Genomic DNA, 23,392 nt, shown 5'->3' on the forward strand with positions numbered 1-23,392 from the left:
CCATTGCATCACCAGCGTTGAGCACATGTACCAGTACAGTTATGATTACAAAATAAAATGCTTGTACACCACAGTAGTTAGCTGTAGTGACTCGACAGTTATCTCGCGGTAAGAATCCTCGCAAGGCATTTCCCATTTAGCTTACCGAAAAAAGGGTAAATTTGAAATTAATCAAGTGTATTCGAAACGTACGTTTGACCTGGATGAGAGGGAATAGGTCACGCCTAATGAAGCTATTGTACAAAGTCCTATGCAGCAACAGTCTGTGGCCTATTCTGTCAAAATCATAGGCTAATTGATTTTTCGTGTAGCCAAAAATAGTACGCGAAAGCGTCAGTGCAAATTGTTGTCTGAAATTGAGTTAAGTGTTTGAAAGACAGGATGCTTTCAAGAGTAACTTCATTACCAGCATCGCAAGCTGCGAGACTTTGCAGGCTAAATAATTGTGGAAGAAATAGTTTTATTGCAAAACGTAACAAAATTCCAACATACGATCGCGGAATTGCTACCTGTGCGTATACTGTGAGACATTTCTCGACAGAAAGGCCAACCCCTTCATCGTTGCCTAGAGTTCACGCCACCCGTTCAAGTTACTTGTTTTCACAGTCACCTTTCCAAAGCACAAACTGTCTGCTGGAAAATCAGAGTAAGTTTTTGTTGAATAGAAGCCATTCTAAATTTCCAACTGCATTACATGGGTCGAGTAGACGTCTAATTTGGAGCTGGAACGGCGATAACAGTAACGGTGGGAATGGAAGCGAGGATGGGTCTTCTACCAATGGTGCATCTTCAGGAGGGAATGCTGGTGATGGTCAAGATGGTGGGGGATATGGAGGCTTTCCACAACCCCCAATTGTTTCTCTCACACCAATGACGGTGCCTGAAACATTTTCACCTGTACCTGTGATTGCTGTACCAAGGAATCCAGTTTTTCCAAAATTCATCAAAATCATTGAGGTAAGAATTTGTTACTTGAAGTAGAAAATGGTGACTAATTATAAATTATTTTGACATTTGAAGATGGAGTTTCATGTATTTTGTATGCAACCCACAAAGTGAGTCATAACACTGGATTTTTCGATTAAAATGTAACAACAGAATGACAAAACCAAGGAGAAATGTGCTAAACTTTCAGGCTTAGCTGCCATCAAACCCATGTTTAGAGATGATATGCATGAGAATGTTGTAACTGTAAGAGTATGTTTACATTCTGTTAATTGTGCTTATGTGTCAGGTGTGTTTTATTTACTATGTATGATAGTGATACATGTTTGACTGTTAAACTAATCAGGTGACAAGACCTGGGAGGATGAAATTAGGCATAAAATTTAATAGTTTGCAAGTAAAATATTAACACATTACACAAACTAAGGAGTTTTAGCTCAGTGGTTAACGCCAGTGCCTTCCAATCATAAAGTCCCCAGTTCAAGTCATTCCAAGATTAACGTACAGTAATGTATGTCGTCCAGTTACAGAGTTGTTGACAAATGACAGTTCATCATCATGGACGTTAAATATTAATCTAAGAGACTGAATTTGGTCAGCTTGTGGCTTGATAAGCCAATGAGGCTTCTTCGCGAGTTCCTGCTTGCAGGAGGATCTAAAATACATACATACTGTACATACATACATACATACACCCATACATACATACATAAAAGCTTTGGCAGGAAAGTGGGAGGGGGGGGACAATGTTTCTGTGACCAATTAAACAGTATATACTTGAGTTAAGAGGAAGCAGTCAGGTGGTTGTACCAGATAGATATTGTAAAGTTTAATTGCATGGATATCAAAAAATGTGTAAATATAATATATTTCCAGATTAGTTTACTAGCGAGTATACCTTGCTTATGTCTAGTCTGATACAGAAGTTAACATATCATATGATTCAATTGATGTATAACGGATATATTAAACCAAGAAACTTACAACCAGTGCTATGGTAAAATGGACAAAGGCAGTGGCATTATAAGAAACATTTTTAAAACCTACCATCTTGGGAAGTTGTGGGGTCAAACCTGATTGGCTAAAGTAAGGTGGGATTTTCATCCACGAGAAATAATCTTTCAAATGGTAAAAAAAATCGAAATGAGTTTAAAGTATACATAAATTGGAGAACCATCAGATAGGAATTGTACGTTATAGGCCACACTAATGCTGGAAATATTCAAATGTTTACATTCAGGTTAACTTCCTGAACCCACTGACAATATGCACAAACATTGGATTATTTCTTTCAATCTTTGTTATAAAGATTACGAATAAGCCACTAATGGAATTGATCAAGAGGAAGGTGAAACTGGCCCAGCCTTATGTAGGAGTCTTCATGAGGAAAGATGAACAGTAAGTTTATGTTTATCTTCAGTTCTTAATGCATCCTATACAGTATGTGTCTTCTAACATTGCATACAACTGTCATTTGCTACTTAATGTTATAGTTGAGACAAGTAAGATGATTGCCTGGATTATATATACTGCCCTGTGATCTCTTATAGGCTACACATAACATTCTCACACTTATTACAATCTCACATCCACAAATTGCTGATTCAGTTCAAGTTTGATATTTACAGTAAAGATTAATTACAGTTTTCCTTTAGGTTACATGAAATGCTAAACCAATTGAGGGAAATTGTGGCCTTAATGCAGATGCATTTTGGTGCACCTTAGTCATACTTGATGGTAGTGACATGTGTTTAGGTCTATATAATTGTACATTATTTTCTATTTTCACAGAGAAGATGTGGAACTTGTGAAATCACTTGATGACATTTACTCAATTGGATCCTTTTCTCAAATTCATGAGATGCACGACCTTGGAGATAAGTTGAGGATGATTGTGATGGGCCACAGAAGGTATGCTTATTCTGAACCTGTAGATTTATTAGTTTGTTAAATGCATATATTAGTAACCATTATAAGCATCTGCATTTTGGCCAGCTGTAATATTGACATGTAACAGATTTGGAGGTAGGGTGGGGGGGGGGGGGGTTGCTGACATTTACCAAGATAAATATTAGATGATTTAGAAAATTTGCGGCTCTCAAATGAGCTGATATACACAACACCTGGAGACTCTATCCTAAATGTACAAAGTATTAATGTAGTTGAGAGCGTGGTGGCCTATTGGCTAAGGCGTCGGACTCGTGATCCAAGGATTGCTGGTTCGATTCCTGTCTAGTTCATTACGTTGTGTCCTTGGGCAAGATGCTTTATCTCACTTGCCTTTCCACCCAGGGGTTAAATGGGTATCTGTGAGGTAACTTGTCATTGGGCGCAGTATATAACTGCTGCCGACTGGAGGGATTGTCTCTGGGACAGATTATCATTGACCAGGGGTAATATAACGTCTATAAAGCGCTTTGAGACCTATCGCTGGTATAAAGTGCTATATAATAAAAGCAAATATTATTGTTCTTCAATGTTACAGTTACCATGAGTAACATGTCCTTCTTCCTTCAGGGTGAAAATTAACTCAATTCTTGATAACAGAGAAGTCATGTCAGCAGACACACCTGAAGAAAAGACAGATCCAGAGAGTGGTGAGACAGAATCATCTGTGACGGATGATGGTACAACTGTAGTGGAAGAGCTTCCTGTTCAAGTCCTGATGGCAGAGGTTGAAAATGTCAATCATCTTCCATTCGAGAAGACTGAAGAGGTTAAGGTAATGTTACACTCTTAGCCGTTTAAAGTTACCGCTCGGGTTTGTTGTAATTGGGAGCACTTTATCTTTCTTTCCATTGAGGTATCTGTCAATCGCTGCTAACTGATGAATTTATTGATGACTTGGAATGAATACAAGGATATTTTACGATCATTTAAATGTTGTGTCTTTTATAATATCAGATATCAGAAGTCTGTTAATAATACATAGTTAATATCTATATCATCTTCTATCAATAGTTTTGAAATCAATCAAAGAATGTTTATTGGAGTGTTTTAAAGTATTAAGAATTGACACAATAATGCTAAAATTTCCACTCAGATATATGTCTCTTTTATCAAAGCAACTTGCTTGCTTGGAATAGAGAGATAATTGTTTGCAGAGATCTAAAATAAGTGTTAAGTGGGGGAGGGGGTGTGAAGTTAAGGCAGTGTACCCATTAGAATTGAAGAAAAGTTGTAGATTTTGTGTATCAAATTCTAGTGGTTTCTTTCTGCTAAATCTTGAGTCCATCATTCTGCAAGATTTTTGTTCCTTTGAACAGATTTTAAAGTTACACCACTACTGCACCGTTCGTTTTGTTTTTTTCACTGTCAATTTGCAGGCACTGACTGCAGAAGTTGTCAAGACTATCAGAGACATCATAGCTATGAATCCACTTTACAGGTAGGTTCTGATATATTTCATTAAATCATCTTTTAGAAGTCTCTCTGGTATCAATTATTAGACCTTTTAGAATTGGTTTGAGTACTGTTCTTGATCAAAATGATAAAGCACATGAGGTGATAATTGTGCTAATGGTAGGTTCCAACATGTGATGTTTTTATGTTATAACATGAACAACATTAACCTACACTACTACATACGTGCAACTAATACTGAGCATGTTTTCACTTAGAAATAAAAACTGAATAAGCTTGAAACTTTGATTTAGTTGAAGTTCAAGAAAGAGTGATAGCAGTAGGCTTCATTGCTGTGAAGTCGGTGTAAGGGTTTACATACCTACTTTAATTTCCACAAGTCATGTAGAGAAATGATTTAAAATGCTTGACTGTTGCATTCATTTGCTATAAAAAGAAAACAGTTTATCAGTCACAAGGGTACATGCAGAAATGTACTTGTGTTTTGTTCTCACCCTTTCAGAGAGTCTGTTGCTCAGATGATCCAGGCCGGGCAGCGAGTGATTGACAATCCAGTGTATTTGAGTGATCTTGGTAGGACAAGTTATATATTTGATGATATTTGTTACTTGCTTTGGCCAGATATTAACTCACAAGTCATTTTAAAGGCATTGAAGACTCGCCCCAAACCGCGTGCGCCCATCTGAAAATGTTAACTTTCTGTTGCTTGCAAGTGACGTTTTGTTCGTGTCGCTACAAAATGCAGACAGTAATGAAACGTGATACCTTAATTGTTATCTTTAGCTGGACCTGAGATGTCCATCGCTGTATCGTTTGTATACTGTGCTGTGGGTATTGACCGCAACTGTATGTACTGACTGTACACTAGTGTCTAATTACCGACCGTAGCAAGCTGTGTGTGTATTTCCTGGGATCGATGGTGGTGTCTAACACTTCTGTTACACCTCATTCGAAACTAGGTCAAATTACCGGTATAAGACGTTTCTTTTTGCGCGAGTCTTCACACCCTAAAAGTGTCCTGTCTCTTATATTCCATGTTTTGCTGAGCAGAGAACAGATTACTCTCTCTGTATATTTGGTTATAGCAAACTGAGCACAACTTCCGGAACTGCCATGTTACCTCAAATTTTCTTATCGACTCTGAGCTGTTTTGTATAGGAAAGACGTCTTCCCTTGTCAGTGCCCAAGAACCCATGAAGCAATCATTGATGAAATGCAAAGGACAATGTATCATGTGCATGAATATGAAGGTTTTGATTTTAAGCTAGTTTGGTACATCCTGTCTGTTAATTTATACCAAATTAATGTTCTTTTTATGTTAATATTGGAGACAATTATGTTGTGGTGATGCTTTCTCTTTAAGCTTCCTGTATTCCTTACTTTCACCAACAGGTGCTGCTCTCACCGGAGCAGAGGCTGCTGAACTGCAGGAGGTCCTGGAGGAGATGGATGTAAGCGTTTATTTAATTTTAGATTCATTTTGACTTCCCTGTTAACTCCCATCTGGTGTACTCTCATGATATAATACACGCAGGACAATTTGAAGATTTTTACATTACCTATTTCTAATCTATTGACATTTAATACTCCATAAAGATTGAACAACTGCAGCATGACACATGCTTCTTTATTATAAAATGATGACTTTGCACCAAAGTTGGAAATTTGTTATCTGATGGTCTATTCATAAACAGTCATCAGGGCAGGCCTCATTTCAAATTTTGCTGTTTTATATTGCTCAGTGTACACTGCATTATATTGCTCTCAGATGCTTTTCTCAATCTAAAGGAAACTAGTGCTTATGCAATCAGCTTTGAAGGTAATTTCTTCCATTTTCTTGGACCAGAGTTTGCTTGAAAATTAATTAAATTTAGAAACATGTTATCAATATAGTACTAAAGTTAGTAATTTATGTAGGTTGCCTAGCCTACTTTTCATATATAGGAATGAGGGCTGAGGATGCTTTTACTACTAGCTGTTAAAAGTGCTCTTTAAAATCTTCCTCATATCAAGCTGTAATAACAGATGAAATGAGTTTCTGTGAAGAATAGATACTTTGCAAGTCATAAACAAATAGTTTTTATGGGAGACTGTACTAAATCCAAAGATTTTGCTGCAATTGTCCTGTCTTTAATTATAAGTAATACTACTAAGCTATTTTTAGAATTGTGTTGTACTAAGAAAGTACAGGTTAAATGTCAGGATATTTGAAACCCTTCATAATTCTCCAATTTAATTTGTCCTTCTGAGGTTAATAACATTCCCATTTCCATATTGCTGTGTTTGTAGCATCTGAATAACCATCATATGAACATATAATTCTGGGACATTTTCTTTACTCCTTTTCAGATTCCAAAGAGGTTGCTGCTTGCACTAAATTTGCTGAAAAAGGAATATGAACTGAGCAAACTGCAGCACAGACTTGGAAGGGAGGTTTGTATTTTGTGATTTGGAATTCTCCATTTAATGCATACATTTGCTCATTTTATTGTACTGCAGGGGAAGGAGGGGCAAATGGAATGTGGGTGGAGGAGGGTTGGGTAGGAGTATTAAATTGAAAGGAAATGCTAAACTTGTACTGGGAAACAACTGTACTCACATTCATCGGTAATAGTTTTAGTAAATCAATATTATTTCCCATCCGGTTGGTGTCAACATGGTCATTTTAAGATGTTCTGAACCATGAATGGTGTGTTGTAAGAAAAGTGGTTTTATTCTTAACAAGTTATACATTTCTCTGATTTGTATCTTCTAGGTTGAGGAGAAGGTCAAGTCCGCACATCGTAAGTTCATGTTACAAGAACAGCTGAAGATAATCAAGAAAGAATTAGGCATCGAAAAAGATGACAAAGATGCAATAGAGGAAAAATTCATGGAGAGATTAAAGGTATGATGATAAATGTTAGAATGACTCATTGAGGTTTGGTGGCAAGGATAGCTTTGAAGGTACTCTAGGTAGCTTGTAACAGTCTGAGCTGATGATTAAAGGCACACGTAGACAAAATGTGGCAAATTATCTGTGGCGGGCAAGAAACCCCTATAAACCAGGTTCATGGAACCTTATCATATCAATACAAATGAATAAAAACATTTCATTAATTCTCAAGATTCATTCATGCCCAATCCTGGTTTAGTGCAAATAGATAATGCTATTCATGCTGCAGGCTTTCCTTACATATTCTATTCCAAAACTCGTGTTGAGATTAAACAGAATTGAAATTGATTTCACTTCAGGAAATTTGAAGTCAATTAACTTGTAGGTGAGTGTTGACTTTAAGCTAACAGAATAAATGTGTAATTTATGCAGCAGTGATCTTTCTTTCTGTTTATTTGAAACACTCAATTATGAATATGCATCAGCTGTGGATTACTATGGTGAGGGCAGCATGCTGTTGAATTGAAATACAACTGACAAGCACCTGACTGCAAATAAGTGAGCTAGCAGCTTCCTGGTATGGCATTGAGTAATGAGAAATACTCACCGATGTTCCAATTTGTTGCTATCTTTAAAGTGTGACTGTGGAACAGTCGCACTAGTAGCATTGCGTCATGTTTCTGATAATTATTTCCACCATCTCAAGATTAATCAATATGAAAATATACGTAGGGAGCTTCTAACCTTACCAGCAGCTCCCTGGTTAATTATTCAAATGAGCTACTACTCTGCCAGTAGCTCTCTGTATAAATATTCAGCTCTCTGGATGAATATTCAGTTCCCGTCAATGAGCATTTACATTCAAGTCCATTTGGCTGTTCCTTAACAGGATAAAGTTGTTCCAGAAGCCATCATGGAGGTCATAAATGAGGAGATGAAGAAATTATCTTACCTCGACAACCACTCCTCAGAGTTCAGGTAAGCCAAATATGCTAATGCACTCAAATACTAGTTACCTGGACAACAGTTCCCCTGTGAGTTTAGGTAAGGTTCTTATACTTCTGCAAATGGTATTGCAATCTCATTTCAATATAAACATATTTTAAGGTTTGAGTTCTTCTCTGTCAAGACATAGCAGCCTCAGCAACTGTTTTATTTTTTGAGTGACACTTCAGTGATTTAAAACAGCTTTACATTTTGTGATTCCAGTCGAAAATAAGCTCCCAGTTCAGTACAGTTCGGAAGCTTTCGGATTGAAGCTTTGTTTTCAAATTATTAAGAGAATTAATGGAAATTGTTTGGAATATTTCTAAAACATACAACACAGCGAAAGTAACTGAAAGATATCGATCCATCTCCAATCTTGAAATGTGTTCTTTTTCGTTGATGTAAAGTTTTGAAATTTGTTTATTTGATTGTTTAATAGCAGCACTCATTGCGTGACTTCAGAGATTTTTCTGCTTATGAATAAAGTTTGATACTATAACTCTCAACAATGGAACAACATATAAAAGCTTGCATCAATGTATTTCCTTCCACAAGCTCTTTATAATATATTTGGAGATCTCAGACTACATCATTGCTTTATGTTAACCGCTAAAATTGTAAAGAATACTTAATAATTACTTTCCTTTTGAAGAGCCAGAAATGCATGAATATTTAAACCCAAAGGAAATCTTGTTTAATATAATTTAATTTTCAGTGTTACTTTCAGCAGCTTTGTCTCTGCATCTTCTTCTCTCTGACACTGATCTATTATTTAAGTCATTGCCTTTGTTATCCTCCAAAACCCCAATTATGACCTCTACAGGCGCAGTTCTTGAATCTTGTATTAATTCATGTGTTTTTCATCAACCTTGATATGACTGGTCTCAAACACACAAGTAATAAGCTCTATATTGATAAGGTTCTTTCCCACTCACCAGCGTTACTCGTAATTACCTCGATTGGTTGACTCAGCTACCCTGGGGAATGATCAGCAAGGAAAATCTGGACCTTGAGAGGGCTGCAGAGGTCCTTGAAGAGGACCATTATGGGATGGAAGATGTGAAAAATAGAATACTGGTCAGGAAATTAGTTTTAAAAATTTTTAATTTTGAAAAGCATGCATTAAATTTAAACACTTCTTGTAAAGATGATGAATTGTAATAAGGGAAAAGGCCTTTGTGAAAAAAAAGGAATGTCCTACAATTGTCTGTACAACACTTAATGTATATATAAACATTCACAACTAGATATTTTTAAAGTACCCTTGTCATGAAATTAGGGTAGTTCTTTACTTCAAGAGCCCAGCTTAGATAGGAACAGTTTCAGAAATGAATGGAACTCACAGAACTCTTGGTTAACATAACCTTCAGTCTATAAGTTTGTACATGTAGAGTATATTAATATAGTAGTTTTAAGTACATGAAAGAAGGAGAGCATTTAACTCTTTGAGTTGCACAACACATTTTCTTAATTTATCATAATGTGTTAAGACTTAGTTTCCCAGCTTTTGATCAGGAATAATGTCATGAATTGTTGGCGTGGCCTACAATGTGCTCTTTGTAACTTTGTGACCTATCACGGTTTATTTCATGAAATTTTCTGAAACTTTAAATCAGTAAATAGTACCATAAACTGTTGGCTTGACCTAAATTTTTTAATCTTCACTCTTTAAATATAGCAGCTATAATTTTCATAAACAGGAATTCATTGCTGTCAGCAATCTCAAAAAGTCCACACAGGGGAAGATTCTTTGTTTCTATGGACCCCCTGGGGTGGGGAAGACCAGTATTGCTAAATCAATTGCTAAGGCAATCAATAGGGATGTAAGTATGACAATTGATTGTTTGAAGTTTTGATTTCTAAAATTATTTTCGGTTCAAATTAATGTCTAATTGATGTTTTGGTTTTGTGAGAACAGATGTATTTGGCTAGTCAGCTGTCTGTTTTTCTTTTCCATTTATATAGAGATTAAATTTATACCTGTTTGGTACCAAAGGTTAAATAAAAGGTGAAAGTTGAAGGTGTACAGTCTTGTATGAGGCTAAGGCCTCCTCACACGACTTTACAACTTAACCCCTGGTCATTGGTAACTTGTCACACCCACACACCAAAGTGTGCACAATTCAATCAATCACTTCTGGGGCTCTACAGTGCACCACAACCATGTGTCCCCTGGGGGACTTCCCATAGGGTGCAGACACAAACCGACGCACACAACTATATTAACAAGTTGCATCGCAGGTCCGCATTTATACACCTGGGTGAAGAGAGGCAATGGAGATTAAGTGCCTTACCCAAGGACACAACGTAATGATCTGGCCAGGACTCGATCCTGCAATTCTTAAAACACAAGTGCACTGCCATAACCACTTGACCACAATGCCCCCCACAAGGTTATTACCATTCCCATGTTATAACCCGATGTAGCTGAAATGTAACATTCTAATTCTTATTATTTTGTTGTTCTTTATGTTGCTCTGTCTTTTGGGATATGATAATTAAATTTTCTGGTGACAGGGTCTATTCTTCATATTTTTCATGAATAAGCTAGACTGACACTTTCTGTCTTTGATGTCAAGTATTTCAGATTTAGTGTCGGTGGAATGACAGATGTTGCTGAAATTAAAGGCCACAGGTGAGCTTTTCAGTTTTCTTTTGAGGTGATGTTAATCATTGCTATCAGTTAAATAGGTCATCTCCCAGTGCTTTATAGCAAATGTTGTTCTGTATTTTCAGAACTAAACTGAACAAGTGGCAACTTGTATGTATTTGTATGTATTTTAGATCCTCCTGCAAGCAGGAACTCGCGAAGAAGCCTCATTGGCTTATCAAAGCAGCAAGCTGACCGAAGTCAGTCTCTTACATTCATATTTAACGTCCATGATTATGAATTGTCAATTGTCAACAACTCTGTAACTGGCCGACATACATTAATCTTGGAGTGACTCGAACCGGGGACCTTATGATTGGAAGGCACCGGCGTTAACCACTGAGCTAACACTCCATAACACTCCAACTTTTGAATATAGATTCAGTGTTTAAGTAATGTAATGATTGGAAGTCATGGCCAAACAAAAGGAAGACATTGTTTTGAGTTAAGATACAGTTTGTTCCTTTTCTTGTGTATGAGAAGTATTTCATATACTAATTTGATAGTATGCTACTTGTCAGTATTGGATAATAGCTAACAGTATTGGTATTAGTCATGTCATTTTGACTGCATGCTCTCATCTAGCATGTTATATTTCTTCTTTCAGACGAACGTACGTTGGAGCCATGCCAGGCAAAATGATACAGTGTTTGAAGAAAGTGAAAACTGAAAACCCTCTTGTTCTTATCGATGAGGTGAGAAACATTTAGGAGAGAGTCGGTGATAACGGAATGTGAAATACAATTTCAATCATGTTGCAGTTTCAACTTGTTGAGGTATCATGTGTGAAATGTAGAAAGGGGATCATTAGATGGGTGAGAAATGGGAGCACAGGCGGGGTGGACATGAGGAGCAGTTGAGGTGCAGAAATGCGGAGTACTGAATGGGGAGAGGCGAAGGTCAGAAAAGTGATGATTCAAAATCATACAAAACTTTTGGAGATTAAACTTTTCCTCATTCTGACAAGTTGAAGGCAAGACTAAGTTGAAAGTAATAGTTGTACTGTAAACAATGATTATGAGATACACAGTATTAGTAACATTGCTAATGGAAACACTTCTGTGTTCCTTCAGAAGTACTTGATTTGGAAAATACATTTTATTGGTCTTTTCTTCTCTCATCATTATTATTCATCCTTATTCCTCTCCTATATTTTACTTTGCTTTCTGTACAGGTGGACAAGATAGGGAGGGGTTACCAAGGCGACCCGTCATCAGCGCTATTGGAATTGATGGATCCAGAGCAAAATGCAAACTTCCTAGATCATTATTTGGATGTTACTGTAGATCTATCAAAAGTAGGTCACATGTCTGTCATACTCACCTAGGGATGTAAATATTGCAGTTTTGTACTACCACCTTTTGACTCTAATCCCTCCATGCCTACCCCTAGTTACATTGACTCCAATTCCTCAATTCCTACCCCATGCTTCCCTGCTAAATTCTAAGCCAATATATCCTTTATATTATAACATTTAATTGTATTTCACAGTTGGTGAGAAGAATAAACTAAGAATTGAAATATATATGGCTCTTAATGTTTTCCTTATTCTTGGTCAGATGAAAGTAAGGTACATTGAACACTTGTTTTCCAGTTCAACATTGAGTACTAGGAGGATTTCAAGTTTTGCTTGCTATCATTGATTAAAAAAAATGTAGTTCGGTATATTATCATAAGTATTTTGAATTCAAGTACACTGTTGCCATTATTGCTGCAGTTGCTATCCTCTCTACCTCACTGATAATAGCTATAAATAACAATAATAACAGTAAAAACAGCAATGATATCAATAATCAAAACAAATCTGAAGCCAGCAATATTTCAGAATCACTGTTTGTTTACCTCTTTGGTACAGGTGTTGTTTATTTGTACAGCTAATGTAACAGACACTATACCAGAACCGCTGCGTGATCGAATGGAGATGATCGACGTATCCGGTTACGTCGCTGAAGAGAAAGTTAATATAGCAGACGTAAGTCATCTCTTAATTGTTTATTTTCACAGACAGGTAGGAATAACAATAAATGAGAGCTTTGTTAATGCCTGTCAGTATTTTCAGAATCATGAAATTGGATACAGTTGAGGTATCCTGTCTTGTAGATTGTAGAAGAGTTATTACCAAAGATCATTTCCATAGCAATGTTGTGGTTGTTCTGTTTGTTAGAGCTGGTGCAGGTAAAGCTTTGTCATAAAAATAATAATAATGTTCTGTTTATAAAGCGCTTTATACCAGCGATATGTTTCAAAGCGCTTTAAAGAGATTATTTTACACTGGTCAATGATAACTTGGGTGGAGAGAGGCAATTGAGATAAAGCATCTTGCCCAAGGACACAACGTAATGAACTAGGCAGGAATCGAAACAGCAATCCTTGGACCACAAGTCCAATGCCTTAGACGATTGGCCTCCACACTACACTGTTGAGTATTAATTGTTAATATAGCAATGATATGGCTCACTCTAAGTATTGATTGTTTTCAAATAGAAAACATGAAACTTTTGTATTTTACTGAGAATTCCCATGGACTTGATTGAAGTAAATAATATATGAACCAATCTGTACTCAATTTGTCCTAGTTAACTGTTGACATTGATTGTTATGTGTTAGACCAACAATCTGTACTCAATTTGTTTTAGTTAACTGTTAACAAGGATCATGATGCGTTTAGATAGTTGATCGAAACGCAAAACTTGCGTCGTTGTCTAACAGAATGTGAGTATTTGCCGTCATGTTCTGTACCTAATGTCATTTAACTACTGAATATCCGTTTTAATTTTTATGTTATTAATGCTCTCCCTCTTCAATAATTTACAAAGAAGAAAACTGGAGTCAGTGTGACAATTTCCAAACATATTTTGCACGTACTTCTTTGTTGACAGAAATATCTTGTCCCTGTAATTGAGGAGCAGACCGGATTAAACAATCAACAGGTTTCCATTTCCAAAGATGCCATGCACATGTTGATAAAATCTTATTGCCGGGAATCAGGGGTTAGAAATCTACAGAAACAAATTGATAAGGTAAAAATTAACATTTAAAGGTTAAAGTAGGAATCTTTTAAAGATTATTATACATAAAGATTATAAGTAGTCTTATAGTAATGATTTGCACAAAACTTGGTGACATTAGGAACACTGTAAGACTTGTTGTGACTGTTTAACATCTTGAAATACTACTGACTGTAAACCATGCCAAAATATTTGAATATCTTGGTATTCATTGTAAATATTATTTTGTTCGTTTACACTTTATCTTCAAGTAACTGGCCGTTACAAAGCATTATCAAACCTTACTCATTCTAAGTTTAAGATTTTGATCTTATGCAGATCCTTCTATTAGTATGATCCTGCTGTTATTCCTATTTTAACACAAGTCTGTGAAGTTCTTAAGAAGATCCTTTTGCTCTTTGGACAATGAAGCAAATTTCACACACATCATACAAAAAAATTGATGAGATATCTGTAGAGTTGTTCATATGTCATCGATATCTTCCTTTTCTTTACCCTTCCAATCCTATTAGATTTACAGAAAAGCAGCATTTAAGATTATCAAAGAAGGAATAGAGAAAATTGCAGTAAACCCAGACAACCTTCAAGACTTTGTTGGGAAACCAATCTTTACCACAGAGAGAATGTATGACAAGACACCACCAGGGGTAGTAATGGGGTTAGCATGGACAGCCATGGGTAAGTAAGACAAGACACCACCTGGGGTAGTAATGGGGTTAGCATGGACAGCCATGGGTAGGTAACCAGAAGGTAAGATAAGACACCACCTGGGGTAGTAATGGGGTTAGCATGGACAGCCTTTCAAGGACAGTTTGTGTTGGATATCACATTCTAACCCACTTGTAAGATTAAATTATGCATGCATTTATGACTCTATCCACTTCATCTCTAACCATTGCAATAATTGTTTGGTTACAACAGGGGGTTCGACACTCTACATTGAAACAGCTTTGAAGAAGAGATCAGAAGGAGAAAAAGAAGGCATGGGATCACTGGAGATAACTGGTAACCTTGGCGATGTTATGAAGGAGAGTGCACACATTGCTAGTACATTTGCTAGATCATTCTTAATGCAACATCACCAGGGTAACGATGTCCTCCAGAAATCACAAATACATTTACATGTGCCTGAGGTTAGTAGTTAGCCATAGAAGAAATGTTATTCTAGTTTACATAATGGTATTCCATAATAGGAATATAAAATGGAGAAATGTCAAAATAAACCCTTTTAATATGTTTCATTATACCAGTGTTGAAGTCACATATACAAAGATTTTTCTTGGGGACACCCTTGGTAAAACAGTGTGAGAAATTACTGTTAAGGAAAAAAGACCTGCTTGTTTTGTTTTGTAAACATCCATATCTAGTTTCTCTTTTGTTGTTAAATCATCTTAAGACTTGCTCTAAGTATTTTGGTCATAAGTATATTGAAGCAATTGAGAGTGAAGTTTGACCTCAGAAATGACTCAAAGGCTATCCAAGAAAAACATGTTGGCAAAGAAGTATGAAAAACAATGAAGTGAATGCATGCTTTACCAAACAATTGCAAATAAAGAGCATTTCATTAGGCCATAATACTGTCTACCAGTTCAGTGAGACCTTGGTGTGTGTAATACATCAGACACAGGCCAAGGACTCTGACTGACTTATTGAAAATAGGTAGTTAATTTTAAATTAAACTTTATAACATTAACCTCCGTTTACTAATGCATTGAGTAAACTGTCATGAAATAAAAAAATTCGACCCTCCCATCCAGTTTCTCTGAAATATTTCCCTTTGAGATTTCAAAAAAAAAGAAAAGATTTTATTTGTTAAACCTCTCTGGCAAACGTTTTGACATTAATTTTAATTTTTGTTTTTAGTAAGCTGTTAATAAGTATTTATTTTAATTTAGCAAGTGATAGTGGTTCTTAATGGGCTGTGTGTTTTTGTACTTTTTTAGGGTGCTACCCCAAAGGATGGGCCAAGTGCTGGTTGCACCATAGTAACAGCTCTCCTCTCATTAGCTTTGAATCAACCAGTTCGCCAGAATGTAGCTATGACAGGAGAGGTTTCACTAACTGGGAAAATTTTACCTGTAGGAGGAATTAAAGAGAAAACAATAGCGGTGAGTCATGTAATAAGTATTTGGTAACTGTGGTTACATTTTGCTGTGTACAACCATCCAATAACTCTAGTTTATTAATTAACCAGTTTTGGTTTTCGAAAGAGTATCAAATTTTGTGTGGTACCTGCAAGGGCATTACTGTGAATTATTACTTACAATTTGAGAAAAGGAATTTAAAGCATCCATTCAATAATCGTTGTAAAATGAGTCACTTTTGAACATGTTTAATCAGTCAGGCACCTCATGAACATTTCCTTTCCTTCCTCAACTATCTGTGTTAAGAATTCCTTGCTTAAAGCTACATTACAATATGTGGTATACACATTCATTTAAACATTTATCAAACAAATAAAAAGAGAGTGTACACATACGGGGCATAATATTTTGAGATAAAAGTCAAAATTTTGACTTATGAGGTAAAAAAAAAAGTCAAAATTTTTACTTTTGAGGTAAAAAAAAAAAGGCAAAATTTTGAGATTTGGGACACTTAATTTGTTTTCCTATATCCCTATTAAGCCACTGTATACACAGGAAGCCAGAGAACATTTTGCCATTCAACAATTAAATTGAGAATGTAATGAGTGTTTCATGTATGGAATGCCAAAGATGCAATGATGCAATGTGGTGGAAGTTACCACCAGTTAACTTATAAATGTTTATTTGTTATCACAGGCCAGAAGAGCCGGAGTCGACTGCATTATTCTACCGACAGAAAACAGGAAGGACTACTCCGACCTGCAGTCTTTTATCACAGAGGGTCTAGAGGTCCATTTTGTTGAACATTACAAAGAAATATACAATATCGTCTTCCCATGAACTGTTTAATATTTGGTTTGGTTTCAATATCTGTGCATGATTGGAAAAAGGTGAGACAAAGGAATATGATGATTGTATTGATCAGAACTGGAGTTACAACATCTCCATCAGAGTGAGGCTTACTACATATGATCGGCTGGAGTGGAACTAAAGATCAGGGCTGGATTGGTTACATTGCGATAAGATATGGAGTGATTGCATCGATCAGAGCTGGGATTGGCTACATTGATTTGTGCTGGAGACTGGAGTGGTTACTTTTCAATCAAATCTTGGATAGTTAAATTAATCATAGCTGGACTGGTTACAGTTCGATCATAATTGGCAGTCTAAGTGGTTTCATTTGATCATAGCTGGAGTAAGAACATTTGGTCAGAACTGGATTGGGTGGAGTACACCTCAACTCTTAGTCAAACTTTTGTTTTCAGACTATTAAACCCTCTATTCATTTGTAATTTTGCTACAGTATGTTTAAACGAAGGTAATGTGTTTATGCCTGCTGATAATGACAGCATCGATCCATGTCACGGTTCTTCAACAATTGTGATCTTGAATAATTAAATGGAACTAAATGTGGCAGAATAATATGCCACCACCCCCAAACTAGTAGATTTTCAGGTGTGTGTGGAGTAAAATTCTCGTGCTTCTCTTTGCAAAGGCCATCTCCATTTAAATTTGTCCTTCACTTCTTTTCTTGATATCGTAATTTCTGTTTGCGGCAGATTCCACAACATGGGTCGTACATATATACAGTGTATAGGGTGATTTCTAGTTGTACACACTGCCATGGTAAGATCAGTTGCACGTGGTGGTGTAAATTGTATCCAGTTTAACATAAAGCTTAGTTCCAGTCGTTGTAAAGAAAAAACCATTGGCTACGAATCTCATTGTGTTAAAACAATGTCACGTGGTGAATGTGACTGGTTAACTTTCCTTTATGGTGGTTTGGTTTGTTAATTTAAAATTAACATGGTAAAAGGGTGAAAAGGTAAGATGTAAATGAAACCCTTTCCGTCGTTATGACACTGTGCTCCCCTCTCACATCTTTTCCCCCCACATATCATGAATTTCGTGGAGGGTGCTTTCTTGTTATTCTCACCCAAATTCCCAAAAACTTCACTGTGAAGATGCACATAGGTGCTAATTTATTAATCATTCGTATCCTGACATATCATATAATCTTTAACGTACGTTGGTCACACACAGAAAGCTGAGAAAATTATCCAGATGGAATACTAATCTGAATTGAAATTCATTGGATGTAATGTTTCGGTACATTGGTAAATAATAATAATAACAAACCTTATTATCAGAAATTGTTTTTTAATTATTAGTGTCAGAAATAGACAAAATGCAGTTGTAGTTTTGATTGAAAAATTAATAACAAAGTACCAACCTTAGGAGAGTTTAGTGTGATATCCTCCTATAATTAGTCGAAACCCCTGCATCACGTTAATCCTGCCACTTATCCAATGCTGTCTGGTTTCTATATTATCTTCAGTCCAGTTTATTTTTGGTTTTTCACATTTTACATAACACAGTATATATAGAAGGAACATGAATTGTAGCAGCTAAATGAACTAAACAGGCCTTGTGCACTTGACAAGGAGATCACTCAGATGTATGTATTTTAGATCCTCCTGCTAGCAGGAACTCGCGAAGAAGCCTCATTGGCTTATCAAAGTCGCAAGCTGACCTAAGTCAGTCTCTTACATTCATTATTAACGTCCTTGATTATGAATTGTCAACAATTGTCAAATCACACATTACAAAGCAAAATAAAAAAAGGAAAAATGAAGGTATGAATGGATGGAGACCAAAAAGCAATAGGATTGTTAGTCAGCCTGCTTAGACCTGTCATAGTGGGGAAATTGCTGGCCTTGTTCTTTGCTGTGGAGCCAGGAGAGGGGATGGGGAAAGGTCAATGGTTGGTGTAGGGAAATTGTAGGCGAGGGGGGATTTCTATGAGGGGTCAACTTAATCTTCCAACTCTCCCATTGTTTTGAACAACTGAATAGGATTGACTAAATAAAAAGTAGAAACAAGCCACAAAAATAGTTTATGAAGTATTTTGAAGTCTTTTAATTCAAAGAGATGACTGCATTGAAAACATGCATGAAATCCCATAGTCATAATACTCTGTAAATAGAATCATTCCGAAATGTTCATTCCAATGAAGAAATCAGACGTACATCTTAAAAATTTGCTAAATATCGATAACAATTTACTAAACGATTAAAAGTTTGATACGAAAACATCCAACTGATTGTGATATATAATATATAGGTTTGCAAACACTTGGTAAACTTACAGACGTCGCTTTAGATACCAAGGACCACAATGCACCTGGGCAGATTAAAATCATCGCAGTCATTTCTCGACCAATTTACACGATAGGTTTTTGAAAGGTAGAAAAGGTAAAATATTGCTATCAACGATACAATTTTGTTTTACAAAAAAGAAAAGAAAAAATTGGATATATATTAATGTCAACATTTCGTAGATACTTTACTAATTGCACATGGGAAAAAAAGGAACTGTGTGTGTAATACTGATGGAATATACAGAACAATTAGTAATTAGGGAAAATGTCTTTCCAAAACAAAAGAATATTTAGAGCTTTGTATTAACCAGACAAGACTGACGGCCTGGGAATGTGCCAGCAAAATACTCCAACTGTGACAAATAAACTAAACAAGAGGAGACTAGCCAAAGATGAAAATCATGGAAATCTATAACTGCAAGATCCAGTAACTGGATGCAGTCTCTTGCTTGGAGTAACATTCTGTAGTATTCTGTGCCTGGCTTGATTAAAACCTCAAACCATGAATAATCATGTTTGTGAGTTGAAGTAGCTATCATATGACAAATTAATTAATATTTGAAACAGAATTAAAGAGCAGATATGACATATGTGCTACAACATTGATAACTTATCAACCAACAGCAGTTGTGAAGCCAATGGTTGTAACCATCCCACAGATCCATGAATAAAGGATTGCTGAAGAATTAACATGAGACCAAAAATAAGGATAAAACATGATGGTACATTCTCTTTAAACCTATACGAATTTTTCAACAGCAGTAAAAGATGGGTTCAAAATTATGGGAATATAACAAGAAGTTTATATTTTTTGGTCAATTAAGTCATAATATTTGGTCAGTTTAATCCAAAACGATCATTCCTTCCTCACCCTCACAGCAGGCATTACCTAGTTATAGAGTCCGACTCCTAATCTCAGATTACCTCCACCAGGTAAGAAACAGGATCCTCAACTGAACACACATACCTGAACACTGAATACCCCCGCCCCCACAGCAGGCATCACCTAGTTATAGAGTCAGACTTCTAATCTCAGATTACCTCCAACAGCTTCCGGGATCCTCAACTGAACACACAATAAACGAACGGGATCAGCCTCACCATGCTTGGAGCTAACTTGGCTATCAAATCATAAACTTTTTAGCTTCTATTGTTTCAAATTTGCACTTTTCAGAGATAATTTCTATCAGTTTTTTTTTCTGAATTTATTGCAGTAGATTGTTTTCACAATTAAAATGCTTGATAAAGTTGTTAAATAATATCTATTTTTGCATTTTCCTTAAATTAATATTGTAACTTAGTGCCTGCTTTCATTGTTGAGTATCAGATAACAAGGCATGTTACACCAATCACCAGACCAACTTACTTAGCTGATACAAGCAACTTAAGATAGATTCTGTTTATTGCACTCTGTCTTCTTGTGCTGTATAATTACAGCAGTGGTGTATTTAAGCTATTACTACTAAGCTAATGAATGAAACAGACTGGATTTAGTCATGTCAACACATTCAGATAATGCACATCTTTGTGAGAAATGAGAACCACAACAGTTCCAAGCCAGTAAAATGTTAGGCCAATCGGTCCCCGTAAAGAATCTACCCTGCTAGCCTACAATTCATATAAAAAAACACCAACTTGATCACACATCAGCTAGTGTGCACACGGTAACAGTCCCTGATATTAGTATTACCATTAGTTAACGTTCCTTGTCTACCATTTAAATTGTGAAGAAAACAATTCCTGAAGCACTTTGTTACCCTAATGCAATCTTTTCAACTGTTAATTAGTAAGAAAGAAAAAAACAAGGTCTGTCTATAAATATGCTTGCAGAATATGAAGCCAATAGATGAAAGGAAGAGGCTGGCTGTAGTGTTTATGGTAAAGTAACTTCTGTGAATAGCAAAGTATTAAGAGGTTCAAATAAAATATTGGGCTCATTCTTCATATGAAACTATCATTTGTATCCAGCTTTCAGTACAAAGCATAGAAACTTGCACTCCTTGTGTATGAGTACATCAACACACCAGGCATATAATAACTTTTTTCCACTTTACACACACCTATACATATACACTCTCATAAATATCATTAAACGGTTTCTATTTATACCGGCATCTTTATAATAGCTTCAAAAAATTTGAATAAAACAGATAAATGATTGTCTTTGAATATACCTATATAAATATTGAAAAGTGATAAAATGTCTAAAAGTCTTGTTTTTAAGAAAGGCAAATTGTCTTTTATATCGATTGCAATGTCCCGTTCTGACTTTTTGGGATAGAAAGTGGTCCTATCAACATGAAATATTACTTAAATACTTCCAGCCAATGAAAAAGGAAAAAAAAAATACATAAGTCTCCAGTGAATCACTTGTAACTGTGATGCAAACAAATTTGCGCTAATGTTTTTTATGTTTAGGTCAGCCTTTCATTCACGAAAATCAAACCAAATCTAGAAATCGCACCTACCATCAAACTTTAAGGCTCTTGTTGTATTTTAATTGATATATCATCAGATTAGAAATGTGAAGCTAGAACAGCTAAAGCTATTATTTCTGTTCCCAGTTTATGTTAAGTCACCGAATCTAATGATATAATTGTAACTGATCAAAAACAATCTTCAATCTAGATTTTTGAGCTTGGAATGAGCGAGTAATTAAATATTTGTTATTCTAAAATATCCATCCACCTGACACTTTTACATATAAAATTAATATTTCTTTCCCTATCAAAAACGTTTGCAAATTCCCCTTTTTTTATTACTTGAACCAAAGCTTACTGTCAAAATACTACCAAATCTGTAAGAAACTCAACACAACAGCTGTTTTAGATCATTAGCCAAATGTTTTTTTTTCAGAGAAAGCAAAAAACCTTACACCCTCAAGGCCCCATGGGTGGAGAGGGAGGTTATAAGGTACATCTGGTGGGCCTTGAAAGGGTTCTGATCCAAGTAAAAGGAAAGCTCATGTCACTGGTCTAACTGATTTGTTACAAAATTGGCCCCTTCTAAGCATATTTGTGTAAAATGAATATTCACTGAATCACCTAAAACTTCCATTTGACTATCAATTTTTATTTAAATTTATTTGACTGATGAAGCAGCTAATATTTCAAAGTTTGTAAGCTTTTCTCAAGATAAAGAATGGCTGATTTCAATGAATTAAACATGATTAGAATACAACTTGACATGATTTGTCAAACTTTTTGATTCAATGGGATGATAATGGAAAGAAACATCAGTATGAAAACACTTGTCACGTACAATTACAAAATTGTTCCCTGGTTTTGTCTTTTTTTCAGTGAAAAATTGAAAATAAAAGAGAATGCTATTGCTGTTCAGGAATATTGTAAGAAAGAGACACTTTTGCCCAAAATTGTACTCTGAAGGACATTTCATGGAATAGTTTGTACTTCAATTTAAAAAAAATCTTCAAGAATACAATTTTCATACATTACATTGAAAGAAGCATTTTATGTAACCAAAGGATAACATAAAGTATTTTTGTTTTATTTTTTATACGTCAGTCTTTTTACAATGTCTTCAGGAATGATATCTTGATTCAACTACTTTGTTACAAAAGACTTCCCTTGTTGACACTGTCCATCAGACCAATCAGAGAGCCACTCCAAAGGTCACGTTTCCATGGAAACATCTGTCAACTCCAGGCTCTCACAATGCCACTTTCTCAAAACATCAGCACCAGATATTCATTGCTTTCATGCGAAGAATGCATCAGATTAGCACCACGTCAAGGCTTAAAGGTCAACTAGATCAAAACTCGACTAAGAGGGGAGAGGGGCCTGGTCATCCATCTCCACCCTCTGACCTGCTTTCGGATTTTAGGCGAACAAACTCTCGTGCGACCTCATCGTTGGTCCTTTGGGACAAGATCCGTAGTATGGTACCTCCTGTGTCGTCTACATGCAGCCTGTGACCTAGTGCGCACCACGACGCGCAACTGCCACACTCTACAATGTCACAGAGCTGCATCACGCCGATACCAATGAGTCGATCATCCCGGGCAAAGCAGTAATCCTTCACACAGAATTGGAGTTCATAAGAGTTATGTGCATCCTCATTGCCAAGTATGCTGTCAAGAAACAAAATAAACAATAGCAGTGGGTTATACAGACTCTGTAGTGTACTACTAATGTACATGTATGTATTTTAGATACTCCTGCTTGCGGCTTTGATAAGCCAATGATGGCTTCTTCGCAAGTTCCTGCTTGCAGGTTCTAAAATACATACATACATACATACTGCTAATCCAAAACTGACCATCATTACATGGCAAGGGGGCGGGGAGGGGGAGAGAGGGGG

General features: G+C 36.1%; 2 protein-coding genes across 11 annotated transcripts in view; one reads left to right on the forward strand and one right to left on the reverse strand.

Annotated features, from left to right (window-relative positions):
- Window positions 1-17,604, forward strand: LOC139978212 (lon protease homolog, mitochondrial-like). The gene is made up of 21 exons (XM_071988165.1): window positions 1-957; window positions 2,255-2,343; window positions 2,737-2,856; window positions 3,463-3,667; window positions 4,272-4,333; window positions 4,811-4,881; window positions 5,701-5,759; window positions 6,658-6,741; window positions 7,064-7,195; window positions 8,073-8,161; window positions 9,109-9,247; window positions 9,871-9,993; window positions 10,750-10,805; window positions 11,428-11,515; window positions 11,995-12,117; window positions 12,676-12,792; window positions 13,700-13,840; window positions 14,341-14,506; window positions 14,750-14,961; window positions 15,772-15,936; window positions 16,609-17,604. The coding sequence occupies exons 1-21, from the start codon at window positions 382-384 to the stop codon at window positions 16,750-16,752; spliced, it is 2,961 nt and encodes a 986-aa protein (XP_071844266.1). The 5' UTR covers window positions 1-381; the 3' UTR covers window positions 16,753-17,604.
- A 1,200-nt stretch (window positions 17,605-18,804) lies between these two features.
- LOC139978211 (protein unc-13 homolog B-like) overlaps window positions 18,805-23,392 on the reverse strand; it is a 200,825-nt gene continuing 196,237 nt past the window's right edge. For all 10 annotated transcript variants that reach the window (XM_071988155.1, XM_071988156.1, XM_071988157.1 and 7 more), the window contains one exon: window positions 18,805-23,162. In XM_071988155.1, coding sequence (XP_071844256.1) covers window positions 22,877-23,162 — 286 coding nt within the window. In that variant the 3' untranslated portion in view covers window positions 18,805-22,876. The remainder of the gene's footprint in view (window positions 23,163-23,392) is intronic.

Source organism: Apostichopus japonicus, chromosome 13, assembly GCF_037975245.1.
Source record: "Apostichopus japonicus isolate 1M-3 chromosome 13, ASM3797524v1, whole genome shotgun sequence".
In the NCBI taxonomy this organism is placed as follows: Eukaryota; Metazoa; Echinodermata; class Holothuroidea; order Aspidochirotida; family Stichopodidae; genus Apostichopus; species Apostichopus japonicus.